The sequence below is a fragment of the Neovison vison genome, chromosome 12, assembly GCF_020171115.1.
Source record: "Neovison vison isolate M4711 chromosome 12, ASM_NN_V1, whole genome shotgun sequence".
NCBI classification, from domain to species: domain Eukaryota; kingdom Metazoa; phylum Chordata; class Mammalia; order Carnivora; family Mustelidae; genus Neogale; species Neogale vison.
The window spans coordinates 24,294,200-24,312,105 of NC_058102.1; the positions used below are offsets into that span (position 1 = coordinate 24,294,200).

At 42.3% G+C, this 17,906-nt stretch overlaps 1 protein-coding gene across 1 annotated transcript in view; it reads right to left on the reverse strand.

The window, feature by feature from the left end:
• Positions 1-17,906, reverse strand: part of CFAP54 (cilia and flagella associated protein 54) — a 322,605-nt gene that overhangs the window by 171,360 nt on the left and 133,339 nt on the right. The window contains exons 29-32 of the mRNA XM_044227472.1: positions 16,461-16,550; positions 15,810-15,936; positions 2,494-2,608; positions 1,827-1,927 (exon numbers count right to left, since the gene is read on the reverse strand). Coding sequence (XP_044083407.1) covers positions 1,827-1,927; positions 2,494-2,608; positions 15,810-15,936; positions 16,461-16,550 — 433 coding nt within the window. The remainder of the gene's footprint in view (positions 1-1,826; positions 1,928-2,493; positions 2,609-15,809; positions 15,937-16,460; positions 16,551-17,906) is intronic.

Sequence of the window (17,906 nt, forward strand, 5' to 3'; positions counted from 1 at the left end):
AACCAGCCCTGCAAGAAATATTAAAGGGAACTCTTTTGAGTGGAAAGGAGAGTCCAAAAGTGACAAAAACAAGCTAGGATCAGAGAAGACCTCCAGAAATGACAAAAAAGTAATAAAATGGCAATAACTCCATATCTATCAATAATTACTTTGCATGTAAATGGACTGAACAAGACACATCTATATGCTAGCCATAAAAGACTCATCTGAGATCTAAAGACATATGCAGATTGAAAGTGAGGGGGTGAAGAAACATTTATCAGGCAACTGAGTACCAAAAGAAAGTCAGAGTAGCAATACTTATGTCAGAAAATTAGACTTTCTGTTCTTGTATTATTTTTATCCTGCTTTGGTATTTCGGGTAGTACTGGCCTCGTGCAATGATTCTGAATGTGTTCCCTCTATTCCATTATTTGTAAAATTTTGATAAGGCTTGTCATTAATTATTTTTCTTAAATGCTTGGTAGATTCACCAATGAAGCAAGGTGATCTAGAGCTTTTCTGTGCTGGGAGATTTTTTACTCCTAATTCAACTTTTATTCTTGTTATTGGTCTAAGAAGATGTTCTACTTAAAGATTCATGATTCAATCTTGATAACTTGTTTGTTTTTAGGATTATCTGGGTTTTTTCCTAAATTATCTTATTTGTTAATATATAATTGTTTCTAGTAATCTGTTACCATACTATGTATTTTTGTGGTTATCTGTTCTATTTTTTTCTCTTCCTTTTCTTATTTTGTTTTGTTTTTTGGTTTTGGTTTTTTTTTTTTAGATTTTTTTAATTTATTTGACACAGAGAAAGAGATCACAAGTAGGCAGAGAGGCAGTAAGAAAGAGAGGGGGAAGCAGGCTCAGCGCTGAGCAGAGAGCCTGATGCAGGGCTTGATCCCAGGACGCTGAGATCATGACCTGAGCCAAAGGCAGAGGCTTAACCCTCTGAGCCACCCAGGTGCCCCCCTTATTTTGCTTTTTGAGACTGAGGCTTCTCTCTTTTTCCTTAGTTGATGTAATTAGAGCATTGTCAATTTCGAGGTTTTTTGTTTTTTGTTTTTGGTTCTTTTTTGGAAAAACTGGTCATTACTTTCAATATTATGTTATTGCTTATTCTGGTCTCTATTTTATTCATTTCTCATTTTTCTTTGTTATTTTCTTCCTCTACTAAATTTCAGCCAAGTTTCTTCTTTTTCTAGTTCTTTGTGGTATAATATTGTATATTTGAACTTGTTTTCTTAATATAAGCATTTATAGGATAAAAAATTATAATTTAAATAAAGAAAATGAATAAACAGATAGTAGGCAAATGCAAAGTGAGAGTGGCTCTATTAATATGTACATGTTGCTCTTGAAATTGAAATCATTAAACAGATAAAGAAAGACATTCTATGTATATAATAAAGATAAGATATATAAAAGAATATTTAAGAATTATAAGTTCATACTCATAAAAATAGAAGCTGAACATTTACCATGGTAAGTTTTATGGTTTAATTTTTTTTGGACAAGAACTTAAGGACCACAAATAATGCAAAGTAATTTATGAACTGGTCTTGTAACCACCCTATCTAAACTACCCCTGCCATCACTTCCACCCAAGGCCAGTTAATCTATAACATAACATTCTGTTCACTTAGTTTATAAAATGTACCAAAATTTTACACTGTCTTGTTTATTTGTCTGTTTACTTATTTATTGTGCTCCTGTCATTAGTATGTAAGTTCCCCAAGGGCAGTGTGATCTTATCTATTTAGTCCACCATTATATCCCTCATTCTGAAACTAATGCCAATGACACAGTAACATTTACTGAATTAATTAATCAGTTAATACCTTTCATGTTCCACCATTTCAGAAACAGATGGATTTTTGGAAAAAAATTCTCTTAGAGTTTCATTTCTTTTACTTCTTCTCCTTGGCAACAGTTCTGCAGTCTTAATACGAGAATGACAAAAATGTTACAAATTAAAGCTAAACTCTACACACAATATTATAATTTACTCATACTCTAATGCTTATCTATTGACATTGAAATACAGTGATTTCTTTATACCGCTCAATTAAAATTACTATCAAAAGAAACAAAAAATATGATTATAAAAATAACCATGTGATAACTTAAGGATTATAATGTACTGGGACACCTGGGTGGCCTAGTCAGTTAAGTGTCCAACTCTTGATTTGGGTTCAGATTATAATCTCAAAGTTCTTAAGATCAAGCCCCATGTCAGGCTCCAAGTACAGCCTGCTTAAGTAAGATTCTCTCTCTCCCTCTGCTCCTCCTCCCTCCCACTTATACCCACATGCCAGCGCTCTCTTTTTCTCTTTCTCTCAAAAAAAAAGTAAAGAAAAAGAATTATAATGTTCTGTATAATAATAAAATTATTTGTTGATATTTCCTTGTTTCATATTATAATAAATTATAATGTAGCTAATCATCTTTAGATATGTGAATCTTTTATTTCATTAACTTAAAATTCAAAACTCATAAGAAACTTACTCTTCCAATTTCCATTACTGCAGCTTTGAACTTGTTAAAAGATTTGGTTGTCTTTTTACACAGAACATTATCCTTATATTTCATTTTTCTTATTCCAAGTAGGGACTCATTCCTCCTGATATAAAAAGACAAAGTCAGTTAAAAGGATCCGTAAGAATCTGCAAAACTATACCAAAACAATAAATCTTTAATGAATGTTGTCACTGAAATTATAAAAGAAGAATATCTAAAATTGTTTGTGTCTCATGCATAAATTAGATTGTGATATTCCTGAACATCAAGGAATAGCTGGCCTCTTAAAAGAACAAAATGTAAATCATACCACAAGATGTGATGAGAGCTGATGTGTGACATAGGAAAAACAGAACTGGATTGAAAATAAAACAACATGAACATGTCCCTTCAAAACAGAAAAGATAATTATGTAAGAGTGACCTTGGACAAGCTATCTTGCTTGCAACAGATTTCAGTCTCTTTGGTTCCATAATGTCTAGGCTCCTAGCCACTATTACTTTCTGGATACCAACAGGTCCTAAGCATTTTATCTGACTACAAAAACTTTTCTCTGCCCCTAATCATTTATTGAAGTTCTTAGTCTCATTTTTTCAATCTGCCATGGACCCCTATGATAATTCTTCAAATACTGTTAAATTTCTTATTATCCCTCCTTCTACTCATACTTATTTTCCCTGCAACTTATATATTTTCTAAAAATTATATTTCTTTGAGTAAGCATTTGCTAATTTCAGCAAAATCCTGCTATAATTGGGGTGCCCAGGTGGCTCAGCTGGTTAAGTGGCTAGGAGCCTGGACAAGTCAGTTAAGCAACCAACTCTCAGTTTGGGCTCAGGTCATGATCTCAGGGTCCTGGGATTGAGCACCAAGTCAGCACAGAGTCAAATTGTCCCTCTCCCTCCTTCCCATTCTTCCCTCCACATGCTTTCTCATTCTCAAGTAAATAAATAAAATCTTAAAAAAAAAATCCTCCTATCACATGATAACTCAGATCCAAAACTTTAAAGGGAATAAAATGTAGGGTCACATCAATAGAAGGCTAACGAAATGACTGGGTGAGTCGGGATAGCTAGTTACATGGTTTGGGGTTCCAAATCTATCTTAGTCTTCAATTTTGATATGATCATCCTGGATCCTGTGGTTGGTTAGGACTCCAGAGCAGCTGCAGCAATTCCAAGTGTCCCCCAGCTAATTAGCATTCATTTCGGCAAATGTTTAGTCTGCCTGAACTAAGAAGCTTAAACCAGTGACCACGGGGAGATGGGGATCCACCTTCCGCAACTTGCACTTTGATAACTGGTTGCCTGCCATTTCCTAAGCAGGTTGGTCTCTTCCCTACCTCCTGAATCTCCCACCCCCAGAAAGCTTGAGCTGGTTGCTGTTATTGCAGAAAGAGATGCAAAGGAGAGGAGGTCACAAATAAATACTTGCCATCCTGCTATCTTCTCAACATTCACTTCCATGCTCTGAAGAACTTTCACGCCTTAAACAATTAAACTCCTCCACTTCTCAGCCTCTTCACAGAATGCTTCCTCCTAGCTTTTTATTTTGTTTATGGCATGTTATGAAAAATGGTATTTTAAAATTTCTATGTAGTCAATGCTATCGATCTTTGATTTCATGGCTTATTCATTGTGTTGATTACTTATATTACTACCTGTTCCTAATGTGAAACTTGGATCCCAATAGCTGTCTACTTATTATTTCACAAACAGAACTCTGTTATACTTTATAACTCTGTTATACTTTATATATTATATTTAAATAATAAGTATTTATTTATTTACAAATCTCTTCTGCTTTTTCATTTTTTGAATTTTTTTTAATTATTCTACACAATTCCACAAAGCTAAGATGATTGGAATTACATTAACAACAAATTAATTTGAAGATAATAGAAATTACAGTAGTCCCTCTGCCCATCAAGAAATGCACTATATCCCCATTTATCCAAGTCATTTTTAAAAATATCTCTTAGTAAAAATGTTTGGTCTTCTTTTATTAGTCTAAGTCCCCTCACAAATGCTGATAAATTTAATCCCATGCTTCATAGAAATGGGATCGTCTTTCCATTATACTTTCTAGTTGATATGGGAAAGCTATTGGTTTTGTAGCTAGCTAGAATCCTATGGAATTCTATTATTATTTCTGATAGTTGTCAGTTAATTAGCTTAAGTTTAAAAAATTATTATTTGCAAATACCAATCATTTTTTTCTCCCTTTCAGAGTATTTCACTGTGGAATTCATTTGATAAACATTTTTGAGACCCTATTCTGTGATAATCACAGGAATTCTAATCCTAATTTCTATTTCTTATTTTAATGCATAGACAAGAATTTTCAGAACAATATTAAGTGATAGAGGGAATAATAAGTTTCCTTCTTATAAAGCTTATTTTAAGAGAAACTATTCTTCTAATCCTAATTTGCCAAGAACGGTTGTTGAATTTCACCAAATGACTTTTTAGCATCTACCATAGGCTCCTTTGACTGCCAGTAATAATTGCATTTACAGATTTTCTACTATATTTATATTAATAATAAGATCTATATTTTCAACACTGAATTTATAAGCTATTTTATGAATTTTTGTTTTTATATACTGCTAAGGAAGACTGATTCATAATTTTCTATTTTTTAAATTCTTTTTATAAACCTGTTATCAGAGACTCCTGTGATAAATTTACTAGGAAATTTTATACCCACATGTTAAAGTAGCTTTATATAAAGTAAAACTTATTTGTTCCTTTAAATTATGAAAGAACTAGCGTAACAAAAACATCTGAGCCATTCAAATTCTTTTTAATACTTCAGTCAATTTTTATAATTTAAATTTTTCCAGATTATCATCACTTTCCATGAGAAATTTCAAATTCATTCATATTAAATTGTATATGCTGTTATCTAATGTTTGTTTAAACCCTTCCAAATTTAGAATTATAACTTCTTTGGATTACTTGTATTTCACTTTTTCTTATTATGGTGGCTGGAAATTCACCTAATTTATTAATATCTTCAAATAACTAGCTCTAGCAGCTATCAATTAAATTATTTTTTTTTTAAGAGAGGGAGGTGGGGGTGCAGAAGGAAAGGAAGAGAAATATTTTCAAACAGGCATGGAACCATATGGGAGTTCAATCTTAGAGCTGAGACCATGACCTGAGCTGAAGTCAAGGATCCAATGCTTAATAACCAATTGAGCCTCCCAATTGTTGGGAGGGCAGAAAGGGCTACTTAAGATGGCGAAATTTCCCACCACCAGACCTGAACTCGGACAGGTGAACAAAGACCCAAGATGGCAAAAGTTCCTGCCACCAGACCTGAACTCGGACAGGTGAACAAAGACCCAAGATGGCAAAAGTTCCCGCCACAAGACCTGAATTCGGCCAGGAGAACAAAGACCCAAAAAGGAATCTGAGACCCCTGCCCCAGACTCCTATGGACCAATGGGACCCTGACGAGCAGGCGAGATATCCAAATAAGGGAAACTTGCCAAAAGATCCCTGAGCCCCCTCCCCCGACAAGACCCCTAAAAGCGCCCTCCTCCCTGGCCTGGGCACGACTTCCCCCACTCTGCTTTCCAGAGTTGCGAAACCTCGCCTGAGGGTACCCACCTCCTCCCAGTACAACTTTCTTGGCCCCTCTTAACCTGGGCCCTGAAACTTCACCAGAGAGAACCTTTAATAAACTTTGCCTTACACCCACTTTGCCTGGTGTTGTGTTTATCTCATTGGAAAAACTTTACATTTGGTGCCGAAACCGGGAAGGAGATTGAGCCCCCACCCCAGTGGGGAGGCTCTCTCCTTTCCCTAGCCGGACCAGACCTGCCTTTCCGAATGCCACTTCTGAAGCCATGGTGAGTTTCCCCGATTCCCCTTCCGGAAAGCCCTGCCCTAATCGCCCGCGTCAGGGCGGACCCCGCCAGTCCCCAGGTGACCTCCGTGACTCCGAGAGGCTGGGAGACGTCCCAACCTCTACGGCAGTTGACACAGTTTTTCCTCAACCCAGTGATGGATGAGGGGACGCCTTCCTCCAGCCCTTGGGTTGCCCGGCAACAAATCATGGGGACCTCCCCATCCAAATTCGACTCTAAAACACCCCTGGGGTGCCTGCTGGCCAATCTTAAAACCCTGAAACTGGACCAGGACCTGCGTAAGTGATGTCTCATACATTATTGTACCGTTGCTTGGCCGCAATACCAATTAGACAATCGGTCCCAGTGGCCTCCGGAAGGCACATTTGACTATCAGATTCTCATGGACCTAGGCAATTTCTGCAAACACCAGGGCAAATGGGTCGAGGTCCCTTATGTCCAGGCTTTCTGGACTCTGCGCTCTCGCCCCTCCCTCTGCTCTCACTGCTCCACCTCTCAGGTCCTCTTGGTCCGCTCCCCTCCCCCTCCCCTGCCACCCACCTCTCCCAAAGACCCGGACCTCTCCTCCCCATCTCTCCTCTCTGAATCTCCCCTCTCTGAACCTCCAGAGAGCTTCACCCACCCACCGACAAGAGGGGCCCCGGCTCCTCTTCCTCCTCCTCCTTACTGCGATCCCCTACCCCAAGACCCCTCTCCCCTATGCCCGCTAACCACCCCCGCTCCAATCACCCCCCTTTCAGTCCCTTCCACCCTTCCACCCCAACTCCCGTCTCATCCCCTCAACCCCCAAAACCTGAGTCTGCTCCTGATGCGGCCCCCCTGAACCTTCCCTTACGTCCCCTCCAGCCTCCCCTCCCATCCCCACCTGCACTAGGGCTAGGAAACCCCCCCCTGAGTTAGTCTGCCCCCTAAGGGAAGTTGCTGGAGCTGAGGGAGTTGCTCGAGTCCATGCGCCCTTCTCTCTACAGGACCTTTCCCAAATTGAGAAACGTTTGGGCTCCTTCTTGGCCAGTCCTGATAACTATATTAAAGAATTCCAATATCTAGTCCAACCCTATGACCTCACCTGGCATGATTTACATGTGGTTCAGACCACCACCCTCACCACAGAGAAGAGGGAACACATCCAGGCTGCTGCCCAGGAGCACGCAGATCAGGTCCATCTCACTGATGCTGCCATGCCAGTCGGAGCCCAGGCGGTCCCAGCTGTAGAACCAGGTTGGGATTATCAGGATGGCCAAGATGGCCGCCGGCGCCGCAACCCGCATGGTCCAATGTCTCATAGCCGGCATGTGGGCAGCCTCTAATAAGGCCGTTAATTATGACAAGATTAGGGAGATTGTCCAGGCCCCTGACAAAAACCCCGCCATGTTTCTTAACCGATTGACCGAGGCTTTAACCCAGTACACTCACTTGTACCCCGCCTCTCCTGCGGGGGCCACGGTACTGGCTACTCATTTTACCTCTCAATTGGCGCCGGATATACGGAGAAAGTTAAAGAAGGCTGAGGAGGGCCCTCAGACCCCCATTTCTGACTTGGTGAAAATGGCATTTAAGGTTTTTAATTCCCGTGAGGAGGCGGCTGAGCTTAAACGACAAGTCAGACTCCAGCAAAAGGTTCAGTTGCAGTCCCAAGCCTTGGTAGCAGCCCTGCAACCGGCTGGCTCTGGCGGCCTGTTTCAAATGTGGGGCTGAGGGACATTGGGCTTGCCAGTGCCCCAATCAAAAGCCGCCAACTCGGCCTTGCCCTCAATGTCATTTGATGGGCCACTGGAAATCCGACTGCCCTAACGTTGGGGTATCTTCAGCGCCTCAATGTGGGGGACTCCCCCCGAGACAGTTAGTCTGGCCTTTCAACTGCTTGGATTTGAGGATGACTGACAAAGCCCAGACTCAGCCACCCCTCTCACCCAGGCCGAGTCCAGGGTTACACTTCAGGTAGCGGGTAAGTCCTTCTCTTTTTGCTGGACACAGGGGCTACCTACTCTGTTCTGCCTTCCTACTCGGGACTTACTCAAACCTCACCAATTACTGTCATGGGGATCAATGGGACCTCCTCCAATCCTAGGGTGACCCTTCCCCTTACCTGTAGCCTGGATGGGTTCCCTTTCTCCCACTCGTTCCGGTCCCTCTACTGGGGAGGGACATTCTCCAGAAACTGAGGGCAACTATCTGCCTCTCTCCTTCCTCCCCTCCCTCCACCTCAACCTGTCTCATCCTACACCTCTCCACTCCCTCAACCCCCACTCCAGATGATCTACTTACTGTAGATCCTCAGGTGTGGGACATCTCAGAGCCCATCATCGCTTCCCACCTTACCCCGGTTAAAGTACAGCTTAAGGATAACTCTAAGTTTCCCTCTCGAGCTCAGTTTCCTATTTCCTTAGCCCACCACCGGGGCCTGAAACCTATTATAGAATGGCTTAAACATCAGGGACTCCTGATCCCTATCAGTTCCCCCTGTAACACCCCTATCCTCCCAGTATGCAAGCCCTCGGGGGCTTATCGACTTGTACAAGACCTTAGGCTTATCAACAAGGCCGTGGTCCCCCTCCACCCAGTTGTTCCTCACCCCTAAACCCTATTGTCTCGTGTTCCCCCAAACACCTCTCATTTTACTGTACTGGACCTAAAAGACGCCTTTTTCACTGTCCCCCTGCACCCTGATTCTTATTTTCTTTTTGCCTTCACCTGGGAGGATCCTGACACACACGTTTCTGGACAACTAACTTGGACTGTCCTACCCCAGGGGTTCAGGGATAGCCCCCACATTTTCGGCCAGGCCTTGACTAAAGATTTACAGCAGTGCGTCCTTAAGGCCAGTACTCTACTACAATATGTGGTTGACCTCCTCCTCTGTAGCCCCTCCCTCTCAGTCTCCCAAGACGACACTTCCACCCTACTTAACTTCCTAGGGGCCAAGGGATATCGAGTCACCCCCTCTAAGGCCCAATTGTGTGCCCCTTCAGTTACATATCTGGGCATACTTCTGACTCCCACTTCTAAGTCCCTTACTGGGGACCACATAAGACTCCTCCAAGAACTCCAACCTCCCCAAATGGTGGATGAAATACTATCTTTTCTTGGGTTGGTCGGGTTCTTCAGACATTGGATTCCAAATTTCTCTATCCTGGCCCGTCCTCTCTACCAGGCGGCTAAAGAGATCCCCACTAACTGATCCCACTTTGATCCACCACTCATTCCTTAAGCTGAGAGGCTGCCTTACCACCGGGCCAGGTTTAGCCCTACCCGATCTCTCTAAAACATTCCATCTCTATACTGATGAGCGCCCCAGCTTGGCCACCGGCCTCCTAACACAACAGGTGGGGCCTACGCATAGGGCTATAGCCTACCTGTCCAAGCAACTGGATGTCACCGCCCCGGGATGGCAACCCTGCCTCAGGGCCCTAGCAACAGCCGCTTCTCTTACAAAGGAGGCACTTAAACTTACCTTAGGGCAGCCCATCATGGTCTACTCTCCCCACCAACTCACAAAGCTCCTTAGCCACTAGTGGATCTCTGGCCCATCTGACTCCTTCTCGTCTCCAGCTATTCCATCTGCTATTCCTAGAAAACCCGCATATCTCTCTCTCTACCTCCCCCCACTTAAACCCCGCGACTTTACTGCCTATACCCTCACCTACCCGGAACCTGTTCATTCCTGCCTACAACTTATAGAGGTCCTCACTCCTCTCCATCCCGGTCTCTCTGATCAACCACTATCCAACCCTGACCGCGTGCTCTTTGTAGACAGCAGTTCCCTCCTAGCCTCAGATGGCCAGAGACACGCTGCTTACACTGTGGTCACCACGGATGTGGTATTAGAGATGGCTCCCCTTCCAATCAGAACCACCTCCCAGAAGGCTGAACTCGTAGCTCTCACCAGGGCATTACACCTGTCGAAGGGACAACTAGTCACCATTTACACTGACTCAAAATATGCCTACCTCATAACTCACACACACTCTGCTCTTTGGCAAGAACGGGGGTTCCTAACTACCAAGGGCACCCCTATAGCTAATGGGCCCCTCATCGCCAAGTTGCCTGAGCCTTAGTCTGCCCACTGAGGTAGCAATTGTTCACTGTTGAGGCCACCAAACAACCAGGGATCTAGTCTCCCTAGGCAACAACGGGGCAGACTCAGTGGCCAGACAAATGGCCCTAAATACCCCTGCGTTTCCTATCCTCTTTCTTAATACCCCTCACCAGCCTTCCTACTCTACAGAGGAAACACAAGCCCTCCAGGTGCGGGGAGGAAAGATTGGAGATAAGGGGTGGATCTACATTCAGGACAGGATTGCCCTGCCAGGCAATCTGGCGCACACCGATCCCTCCATATTGGCCCAAAGGCTCTCCACCAATTTCTTCAGCCATTGTTCTATCATCTTTCCTTATCTAAGGTAATTGAAGTTGTCCACAGGGCTTGTAAAACCTGTTCCGCCATGAATTCACAAGGAGGAATCCGCAGACCAGGGCCTAACCATCAGCTCCAAGGCCATCAGCCAGGGGGATAGCCTGGCAACTGGACTTCACTCACATGCCTCGCCATAAAACCTTTCGCTACCTATTAACCTTGGTTGATACATTCACAGGTTGGATCGAGGCATACCCCATGGCTCAGGAAATAGCGGACGTGGTAGCTACAATACTCATTGAGCACATCATCCCTAGGTTTGGATTGCTCTGGACCCTCCAGTCAGACAACGGACCTGCCTTCATCTCAGTGTAACCCAACAGGTAGTGAGAGCCTCAACATAACCTGGAAACTTCACATCCCATACCACCCACAGTCATCGGGTAAGGTAGAAAAAGCCAACGGGCTGCTCAAAGCCCAACTCACCAAACTTACCCTAGAGACCCATCTTTTCTGGACCATACTTCTGCCCCTGGCTCTCACGAGACTCCAGGCTACGCCCCGCGGGCCTTCGGGCTTAAGCCCATTCGAATTACTGTATGGCTGGCCCTTTCTTTTTTTTTTTTTTTTTTTAAAGATTTTATTTATTTTTTGACAGAGATCACAAGTAGATGGAGAGGCAGGCAGAGAGAGAGAGAGAGAGAGAGGCTCCCCGCTGAGCAGAGAGCCCCATGCGGGACTCGATCCCAGGACCCTGAGATCATGACCTGAGCCGAAGGCAGCGGCTTAACCCACTGAGCCACCCAGGCGCCCTGGCTGGCCCTTTCTTATAAATCATAGCCTTCTGGTCATTCCCCTACCTCCTGTATCCTATCTACCTTACCTCACTCTCCTCCAAGCTCTCTTAAGGGCTCACGCCAACACTGTCATCCCAGCCCCTAGCGACCATGCTTCGGAAGGGGGTTTACAAGATCTATCCCCTGGGGACCAGGTCCTCCTCAAAAGCTTGCGGCCAGACTCCTTACAAACCCGGTGGACAGGGCCTTATACGGTCGTCCTTACCACCACAACTGCTGCGAAACTGTTGGGGCACTCTGCATGGGTACATATCAACAATCTCAAACGGGCACCCACAGAGACTGATTGAACTTCCCAGATGGCAGGCCTCACCAAACTCCGCTTGGTTAGGGCCCCTTCTCATATTCCTTCTAATCCAGACAAACCAGGCGGAACCATGTGAGTCTAGCAGCATGAGGTGTTCAGGTACCTCTCGCTATTTTTCAGCCTTTACTTATATGTCTGCAATCTGCTACCAGGGAAAGGAACCGATAACCTGTACGTATGACCAGAAAACCTATTGGGTCTCTGACTTCGTGACAGCCAAACGAGGTATTGCCCCCTGCAACATCTACCCCATGTCTGGAAAAGTTTGCTGGACCTATCTGGGTCATGTCAGCCTCTCTGACGTGGGCGGGGGGGCACCTCCAGGACCAGGCTAGCCGCAAACGCATTAAAACAGCGGTCACGAGGGCACCTGGGTGGCTCAGTGGGTTAAGCCGCTGCCTTCAGCTCAGGTCATGATCCCCGGGTCCTGGGATCCTGGGATCTGGGTCTCTGCTCAGCCGGGAGCCTGCTTCCTTCTCTCTCTCTCTCTGCCTGCCTCTCTGCCTGCTTGTGATCTCTCTCTGTCAAATAAATAAATAAAATCTTTAAAAAAAAAAAAACAGCGGTCATGGACCTGACTAAACAACTCCAAACCCCCAATGACCTGGTCTATAAGGGCATCAATCTCAGTAGCATCCAAAAATCCCCTACCACCGAACAACTGACAGTGGCCCTCCTGAATTCTAGTTACAACCTATGACAAAATGTGTCAAAGAATGGTGACAGTGACTGCTGGATCTGTTTCCCTTTTTCAACACGTTCCAACATTGTAGGGATACCCCTCCCTATTGATTGTCCACTCCCCAACTCCACGACCACAAATAATACGGTCCATATCAGCCCCATTGGGGAAAACATACCTATTATTAATGTATCCTCTGCCCTTACCACCGTAGCTGCCAACATCACTAACTCCTCCCTCCTGTACTGTACTGTATTCCCCCGGGAATATTTCTCTCGTGTCCTCAGGGAACCTATCGCTGCCTGACCACTAATGACTCCCTGGGCTGTATTTTCATTCTACTATCTCCTTCTACCACCATCTACTCTGAATCCCAGCTGCTATCCATCCTATTCCCCCAACACCATGGAGGAAGGGCTGCCTTCCTCCCATTCATAACAGGGGCAGGAGTAGCCGCAGGGGTGGCAACCGGAACAGTGGGAATAGGAGCTTCCATAGACTTTTATTACAAACTCTCCCAAGCCCTGAATGATGACATGGAACAGGTTGCTGACTCCCTCACAGCCCTGCAGACACAAGTCACCAGCCTGGAAGCCTTACTCTACAGAACCGAGGGGCCTTAGACCTTCTAACTGCCGAAAAAGGGGGGACCTGCCTATTCTTAAATGAAGAATGTTGTTACTTTGTTAACCAATCAGGTATACCTCCAGGATCAAAGAACTCAGGGATCGGATCCAAGCACAGCAGTGAGACACGTCCTCCTGGAGCCTGGACCCCTACACCTGGGTAACCTGGCTGCTCCCTCTGGTGGGACCTGTATGCATAATCCTCCTTCTAATCTCCGTTGCCTCGTCTTTTCCGCCTACAAGAACTTGCCCCGAGTGTCCATCAATCAACTCCTCCCCCTGCCCTACTCTCGCCTGCCCACTTCAGACTACCCCTATGAGGACGCCCCTCGTCAGCAGGAAGTAGCCAGAACTGAGTCAACGCCCCTGACACCATTATATTAAGCAAAAGGTCCGAATGTTGGGCTGGCGGAAGGGGCTACTTAAGACGGCGAAAGTTCCCGCCACCAGACCTGAACTCGGACAGGAGAACAAAGACCCAAACAGGAATCTGAGAACCCCGCCCCGGGCTCCTGTGGACCAATGGGACCCCGACGAGCAGGCGAGATATCCGAATAAGGGAAACTTGCCAAAAGACCCCCAAGCCCCCCCCAAGACCCCTTAAAAGCCCCCTCCTCCCTGCCCTGGGCACGACTTCCCCCACTCTGCTTTCCAGAGTTGCGGAACCTCATCTGAGGGTGCCCACCTCCTCCCAGTGCAACTTTCTTGGCTCCCCTTCACCTGGGCCCTGAAACTTCACCGGAGAGAACCTTTAATAAACCTTGCCTTACACCCACTTCACCTGGTGTTGTGTTTATCTCGTTGGAAAAACTTTACACCAAGTGTGCCTTCAATTACATGACTTTAAAACCAACTTCTAATTGTTTAATTTCAATTTGTATTTTCATTTTCTGTTTTCTGCTTTCTTATATCTATTATATTTTTCTAATTGCTTGAGTTCAATAAAAATTCATTTTATTTTTCTTACTTAGTAATAGAGGCTTCTAAAGCTAAGAATTTCTAATTGCTGTTTTGAGCACATTTGATACTAACTTTTCTCATCATCATTACTTTCAAAAGTCTCTACACTTTTGGTTAGATTTCTTTTTTGATCCAATAATTATATATACGACAGTAATGTATTTTGTTATAAAATTTCAGTTTTATTATATTGTAAGAGAATGTGGTCTTTACAAATTTTAGTCTAGGTTTTCTACTGAGCCCTATTTTGCAACTTAAATATTACTTTTTTAAAAATTTAATGAGTGCCTTAAAGGATGTTTAGTCTCAATTATCTGTGTATATATATGAAATTAGTCTTGTTAAATATATATATTTTCTGTGTCCTTTTGTTCTTTTTAAAGCAGCATGTTAAACTCTCTCAATCCTATTATATTTTGTGAAATCAGTTATTTCAGGACTTATTTCCATATACATTGATTTTTTTGTTATGTAAAACATGAAAATTCATGAAATATCTTCATTGTGATTTATAAGCATTATTGGTAAAATCACCCACTTTGAATATGAAAAGGCAGAACTGAAAATAAGTAACAAAGAGATCATTCTTTAAATGTTACCAGGACAACTGGTAAACTGGGGAACCTAAAGTTTAACCTAAATCCCCATACCAAAATAAATTCCATATGGATTAAAACATTAAATATAAATTGTGAAACCATAAAATTGGAAGAGAATACAGCTGCACATTTGCCTGTTGCAGAGTATTTTCTTTGTGCAAAAATATGTTAAGCATACAAACATAAAAAGAAAATAGATATTCCTATCAAGGTAGAAATCAAGGTGCTCCATCTGTTCCTCCTGTACATTCCCTGGACTTGGAGCAGAGCATCTTAAAACATCTGCTCAGCCTTGAAAACCAAAATCATTACCTTTGTTTTGAACTCAGTCATACTGCTCAATCTCCAACCTTGAGTCTTTTGTTATACCACTGGTCAATACTGCTAAGCCACTCACTCTGCTTTTCTCTTTCAGAGTATCTATTATTCTTAGGTTGGACCTCCACAGTCAGCCCTCTAAATTACAAGCAAACCAAAAGTATTTTCTGTTTCTCTTTGGAATTAAGAATGTGATTCACAGCTTCCAAACTTCTAATCTCAGCTACAATCTTTTTAATTTAATAGCACTTTCTGATTAATTCTGGGAATACTATAACCTGTTTCATTTAATAAAAGCAACTTCCTCCTTTATCATTTGAGAATATGAAGTACATATATTCCAAGCTTTAGTTATAATAAATGAGGGGCCTGTTTTAGGAAGAATTTTTTCTATATGTTTTTTTGAGAATGTTTCTCTTTTGCTGCCATTGTTTACATAGACCTCGTGTTATTGATGTTTCTTTTTTACTAAAATGAGAGAGAGGTCTATGCCCAATGGTGAAGCAAAAGCCCAGTCCTTGGAAGAAAATGTTTGGTTTTTGTTTGTTTGTTTACTTATTTATTTACATACACAGACACAAATCCTCACTCTCTCTTTGGTGGCTCTTTACCCCCACCAGGTGTATACCCCATCTTCTTTTTCATCCATCTTATATATCTTAAAGTGACAATGTTACCTATCTTTTAAAGTTATAAATAGTAATAAAATATATATTACAAGTACCTTTTCAAGAAGTCATAAACAGGATTTGTTATCTCCACCATAAGATGAAATTTTTCATCATTCATACATTTTAGCATAACTTGTGTAAAGAATTCTAGGAATCTAGGTCTCTGCTTAAATTTCATAACTGTGAAAAAAAAAGAAGTGTAACAGTAAATGTGGCAAGAACTCCTGTCTAAGATAAAATAATCCTTTATAGTCTATATTACATTTATTTTTCCAAATATCTCAGTGTTGAGAAATAGTTCATTAAAGTTGCCTCTACTATATGACAAGTTAGGGGAACAAATTGATGATAATTATCAGAATTACTAGTTACCCTAACTTTTTTAACTTAGAGTTAAACAGTAACATTGCTATTTCTTCACAGCTGAACTTAAAGATCACTCACATTTTTCAATTCCCTAGTTTTCACAAGCTTAATAATAATTACTAACAAAATAAGTCACCATCAAGGTTCTATCTTTCTAGACTTTAAATCACATTACTTATAGTCAATATTCTACATTATTCTGAATGCGTAAGAACCTACTTAACTTCTAGGCAAGAGATTAGAAAGGTGAAAGCTTTCAGACAACCACAGAGCCCACAGAATAAATGATCTTCAGTAGAAAATTGAATAAACAGCATATATACATTTAGGTTACCTACCTTCTTTCACAGCACCTTTGACTGACCAGTTTAAAACAACAGGATAAAGAAATATAGGGTCCTCTGCTCCTGAAAGTTCAGTTGTAACATCTAAGGTTTAAAAAAATTAGTAAGTTGTAGGTTCCATTTAGCATGAATGACCAAAAATGAAAATTCTTTGGAAGGAATAAAAAATAGGAAAATGCTCAAATATTCATTTTAAATTACGTGCCTTCAAAATGTCAGCTATATCATTATATTTTGGAGTTTAAAAACTCCAGTGATCTCAATTATTTTCATTTTTTCCCCAAAAAAAACCAAGGAGTCCACCACCAAATAGGTGAATAGTGTCCAGGGAATGAGTCTCTCATATTCAATAGCTGTCGTATATCAGCAAATCCCAGACTTCAAAATAGACCAATTACATTAACTTCATGTTTTCAAAATTACCTTAAAAGACAGTAAAGTATAGAAAATGAACAGTACAGCTACTGGAGCCAGGTTGTCTGGGTTCAAATTCTAACACTGATAATTTTTAGTTATAAGACCTAGGGAAGTTACTCAAAATCTCTCTGCCTCAGTTTCTTTACTTTAAAATGAGGATAATAGTACTTCCCCCATATGGTTCTTATATAAAAGTTAGATGTATACGTATAAAACATTTAACATAGTTCCTGGCACACAGAAAGCACAGTATAAGACTATTATTTTTATTACTGTCTTGTTATTAAATCTATTATTTAGCTAGTAACATTATACTGTACATCTTAGTTTGTATTGATAATATGAAAATAATTCACATTTCTAAAACACTTTACATTTTGGGGCACATGGATGGCTCAGCTAAGCATCCACCTTCAGCTCAGGTCACAATCTTGGGGTCTTGGGATTGAGCCCCACGTCAGGCTCCCTGCTCAGTGGGGAGCCTGCTTCTCCCTCTGTCTTCCTTTCTACTTGTGTGTGTATGCATTCTCTCTCTTTCCCTTGTGAGTAAATAAAATCTTAAAAAAAAAAAATCAGGTTTACTGGTTGTGAATAATAGAGCCTTGGGTTCAACCCATAAATTGAACTTGAAACAGACTTGGAACATACTGAGAGAGAGAGAAAAATATCCAGGTTTGGGAATTCTGGACCCAAATATAACTGAGGTACACAATAAGAGAGGTGAAGGAGGGACACTGAATTCTATGAGTGGAGTCAGCTCCAAAGAGGCCGAGGGCCCCAAAGTGGAACCTCCGACTTGAGAAAAATTTAGAGTAAAAAGGTGCTCTCTTGGGGCGCCTGAGTGGCTCAGTGGGTTAAGCCTCTGCCTTCAGCTCCAGTCATGATCCCAGGGACCTGGGATCGAGCCCTACATCGGGCTCTCTGCTCGGCGGGGAGCCTGCTTCCTCCTCTCTCTGACTGCCTCTCTGCCTACTTGTAATCTCTGTCTGTCAAATAAATAAATAAATAGATAAATCTTTAAAA